General features: G+C 38.9%; 2 protein-coding genes across 4 annotated transcripts in view; one reads left to right on the plus strand and one right to left on the minus strand.

Annotated features, from left to right (window-relative positions):
• LOC107622381 (putative DEAD-box ATP-dependent RNA helicase 29) overlaps positions 1 to 2,281 on the minus strand; it is a gene marked incomplete at its 3' end in the record, with an annotated part of 4,680 nt that extends 2,399 nt beyond the window's left edge. Inside the window, 4 exon segments of the mRNA XM_016324254.1 lie at positions 1 to 42; positions 202 to 306; positions 548 to 605; positions 684 to 2,281. Of these exon segments, the coding sequence (XP_016179740.1) occupies positions 1 to 42; positions 202 to 306; positions 548 to 605; positions 684 to 2,194 (1,716 nt within the window).
• The window catches only part of LOC107621230, an 8,347-nt gene continuing 6,275 nt past the window's right edge, over positions 2,615 to 4,686 (plus strand). Inside the window, exons 1-3 of one of the 3 annotated variants that reach the window (XM_021113524.1) lie at positions 2,616 to 2,869; positions 3,240 to 3,338; positions 3,879 to 4,019. In XM_021113524.1, coding sequence (XP_020969183.1) covers positions 2,831 to 2,869; positions 3,240 to 3,338; positions 3,879 to 4,019 — 279 coding nt within the window. In that variant the 5' untranslated portion in view covers positions 2,616 to 2,830. Of the gene's footprint in view, positions 2,870 to 3,239; positions 3,339 to 3,878; positions 4,020 to 4,686 lie in introns of all 3 variants that reach the window. The other 2 variants (XM_016323263.2, XM_021113525.1) reach the window with 2 other exon arrangements.

Here is a 4,686-nt window from a genome sequence, read left to right on the forward strand (position 1 = left end):
CCCTTTTCCAGTGGAAGGAATATCTTCTGGTTGAATTTCCTCCTGCAAGAGGCAAAAATACATGTATCCTCAAGCGTTGGAAAAGAAAATGCAGAAATAAAATTAGCATATTGACTCTAATTAGTTAGAAGAAATATTTAGCTGGTTATCAGGAAATGAGGTTAGGAAGTCCACATCTAAATTACAGCAATAGCAACATACCTTTTCCACAGTACTTTTAGACTGCTGTTCATGAACCAAATTTATAATATTCTCATGAATGGCTCTCTTCCTTTTCATCACATCAACCCATTGACCGGAAGGACCCTGCAATTATGCGTCATTTACAATGTCAAGGTAATATGGTAAGACAACTAGCTAATGATGAAAGCCAGAAAATCACAAAGATATTATTCCTAGTGGCTTGCTAGGGACAGGCATTGTAAACTTATACATGATATATCATGGAACATGAATGATCATTAACATGGATATCAATATGTGTGAGATGACACTAACAACCATGAAACAACACACCAAAAATTAAGTTAATGGAAACACAAACTACCTGTACATGCTTTGATTTAGCTGCTTCCCCTTCAGCTTCCAAGATAGTCTGCTTTGGCCTGAAAATTACACGATCTAGTTAACTTTTGATAAAATGATCAAGCCATTAGACAATCTGTATATAATCTTATACTCACCTAAACTTTTTCAAATGCTCTGAAAATGCAAGGGCCATTAACTCCCCAGTTTCCAATACATTCTTGAACATCGGATGCAGACCCTCACGTGGCAAATCCTTTACTCTTCGAATAGACTCCTTGGATGGTAAGGGTTTCGTCTTCATATATAAACGGAATGCATTGTTACAGGTTCTCTGCAATGACTCCAATTCTGCATTAGTGTCAATAATTTCCCTAACTCTATCTGAAACAAGGTCAAGGACTGTTTGAGGGAATCGGCCATAAACAGTTTCTCCATTTGCCATTGCCTGTTCAATTTTCGACATTACTCCAGTCATATTCTGCAAGACCTCTTCTTCGGTGGGAGCAGCTTTTATCGGCTTCGACAGAAACAAATGAAGATCCAATAGGTAAGCCATATCCTCCGATGTCACAAAGGAATAAGCAGTGCCAGTACGGCCAGCCCTCGCAGCCCTTCCAACACGATGAACGAATATCTTGGGCTTTGGTGGGAAGTCCCAATTGATAACATTATCAAGCAACGGAATATCAATGCCACGAGCTGCAACATCTGTCACAATCAACAGCATCGTCTTCCTCGACCTAAACCTTGATACATGTATTTTTCGGGCATCTTGATCCATGTCACCATAACACACAGATGGTTCAATCCCTTCTTCTCTAAACAGTATATTCAAAAACTCAACATGGTGTTTTGTGGATACAAAAATCAATGTCTGCTGATCCGAACCAATCCTTTCCCTAACCAAATACAACAATGCAGCATACTTCTCTTCCTGTCTCAAAGTAAAAAACACAGTCTTCAAATCAGGGCTAATTTTAGTCTCCAAATCAAGCCTCACAAGCTGAGGATCTCGCAGGCCGGCCTTCGCAAACTCTGCGAGCGCGCTGGGCATAGTAGCGCTAAATAACAGCGTCTGGCGATTCTCGCCGAGCTGCGAAAGAATCTGGTGCAACTGCTCAGCAAAACCCATCCCAAACAAACAATCAGCCTCATCAAAAACAACATACTCAACGGTACGCAACGACATGTCATCTACCTCAGACAAATGGTGCATAAGCCTACCAGGTGTGGCAATTATAATGTCAGGGCTCTGAGCCAGTTCCTCAAACTGGCTCTCCATGCTGTCACCGCCAACTAACAAACTAACCCTAAGATCAGTGAAGTGACCAAGCTCTTTGGTGAATTTTAGGGTTTGAAGAGCCAAGTCCCTTGTAGGGGACAATATGAGGGCTCTAACACCGGACTGAGGGACATGCTGGTTGAGGCGGTGGAGCATTGGGACAAGAAACGCTGCCGTTTTGCCGGAACCAGTGCGGGCCATGGCGACGACGTCGTGGCCGGAGAGGATGAGAGGCATCGTCTTCCTTTGAATTGGAGTGGGGACTTTGTAGCCTTTGCGTTTGATTGCTTTGAATACATTGGGGTTTAGATTCAGAGATTCGAAGCCCCCTGATGATTTTGACTTCTTCTTCTGCTTCTCTATTCTCTTCTTCTCTCCTCCCATTTTTTCTTCTCACTTCTTCTACACCCTACCAGCTGCCGAGGGCGGCGTTTGTTCTCGGGTTCTTGTATAGGGTTTAAGTTAACTAACCTAACATATGGTACCTGACGTCATAAAAAATGGGGAATTTATTTTAATTATATGTTATTCGCTTATTCTAAATATAAATTAAATAAAAAAATATATATATATTTAATGGTTAGTTAATTGGTAGTTAATGACTTACAAGTCAATGAATTATAGCTCAAATGATATAGTTTCTTCATACTCATCTAAGAGGTTACGAGTTTGAATCTCCTATCTTAAGTAAAAAAATAAAAAAAATTGAAGAAGCAAGGTTGGAGGACGGTGGTGGGTGGTGTGTTGGGCTGGATGTTCTACGACGGAGAGGTGAGTGACGCGGTAGTGGTTCGCCGGAGCTTGTGGCGGCAAAAATGTGGATTCAATAGGAAGTGGGCTAAAGGCCCAATACTTTAAGGCCCAAAGCGATATTAACGAAGACCAAAGAAAAAACAAATTCAGTTTTCACGGGTTTCGCTCTTTCTTTGGCGCCAAATTTTATTCTATTCGCGCTCTGCAACTGCAAAGAAAGAGCGTCTGCATCTTTCACTCACTTTCTTCCAGAATCGAGATTCTTCCATGGCCAGCCTAGGACTTCGTCCTCCTCAATTCTCCGAGGTTTCGCTTCTTCCTTTTCCTCTCTTGCTATTCTGTGATATCTTCGTTTTTTCTTTTTCGTCTTTTTTTCCTATCCGCTTTCTAGCTTTAGTCCGCAATTTTTTTTCAAAAGTGTAATGTTAATTTCTTTTAGCAATTCCTCATATTCGCTTCGATATTTTATCCATGTTTCAATTGGATGCTTTTTTTGTTTATTTCTCTTTTGCTATTGAATTTTTCTTTTCCTTATGCTCTCTGTTTAAGAGCTGAATTAGTTGATACATCAACGCTATAAAAGATTTTTTTCCCCGGTTCAAACACTCATTCGGCGATTTATATTTTTTATATCTTCAATTCCAGAGGCTGTGTGTAACACGTAAACATGTTGCAGGATGTTGCTTGGCTTCCATATTGGCTTCAGAATCTTAGAGCTGATGGCTCCAACGAATTTCTAGAGGATTCTCAAAGTCCTAACAACCAAGAAGTGAAGGTTGAAATTTCTCTTCTAGTTACTGTTTATATTTATTTTTGTTTATTGTGTATGTCTAAGGGAACAAGACAGTTTGGTGTGGTGGATTATCGAACCAGTATGCCATTTCCAGTTTGCTTTGATTTGAAGTTACCGTCCTCTTTTAGGGTTGATGACTGCTTTTGTATTTTCAATTTGAATATGCTTCGGTGAGAATTCTCATGCAATATTGTGCATTTATGACCATGGGGAGCTAATAGTTTCGTGGTTAATTTAACCTCTAAGTTTTATATTTTAGATTTTCGTTCAGTTTTGAAAATTTTGTGAATGTTAGATTGGTTAATTAACTCGGCCTATGTTTACAAAGCTGGTCCACGCCATGACAAACGAGGAGGGTTGTGTTAGGATTGTGACAACTCAAACTTTGTTCAATCCCAATGCATGGACATGATGCAATGATGTCTTGATCCATATAGCTGACCCCACTAGTGGAGAAAAGCTTTGTTAAGTTAGATTGGTTGAATTCTTTGTTGATGTCTTCTCTTATTTGAAATGATTTAGGGTCCAAAACCTTCTCCAGAAAATTTTAGTGATGGAAAATGTATTAATGCACTACCTAAGGATGATTGTGGATACAGAAGTTGCCATTTACTTTTATCTGCAGAAGATAGTTCAAATATTAGTTCAGCTCCTCCTGAACATGTAAGTTGTTTTATTTTATCATTTCTCTGTCTTAAGCTTTTATATTTTCAACTGATATAAGCATGGTGCAGTCTTCAAATAATTACTTCTTTAAGTGTTTCTGAGATAAATTCTGATCCATAATGTTAGGAAACCACATTACTAGAATGCATAGAAGTAAAGACAAATAAGGAAATCAGCATAGAGAAAATTAAGTAATGGGAGGATGCATATTTGTAACCATCTAGCTATAGTTTGCATTGGTAGGAGGTGCATGGAGCTATATAGTTTGTGTTAGGGGTGCTGAGGAGGAATCTCGGAAGATTGGAATTGGACTTGGGAGAGTTTCTAGATTCTCATAAATAATAGATTTAAGTTCTCTAGTGGAGTTAACCTTATAATTCATTTTTGTGTTTATCTTCTCATGATTTTAACTTTTTAAATATTTTCTAGAAGCTAAGATTAATTGATTCAGCAACAGAGTGCTGCCTATGGATTTGTCACTTTCCCTGATTTCATGGTCGTTTTAAAATTTTCTGATTTCAGTTTCATTTTAGTATTATGAACTTGAAAATATGAAGGGCCTGGCAAAAACTATTTCTAGAAGCTCCTATGCTTTGGACAATGTCGCTCATCTGAGTGATCCATAGGTATCTCTGTGATCAGTGACTTACACAGCAGACAGCAG

This window comes from Arachis ipaensis, chromosome B10 (assembly GCF_000816755.2).
Source record: "Arachis ipaensis cultivar K30076 chromosome B10, Araip1.1, whole genome shotgun sequence".
Lineage (NCBI taxonomy): Eukaryota > Viridiplantae > Streptophyta > Magnoliopsida > Fabales > Fabaceae > Arachis > Arachis ipaensis.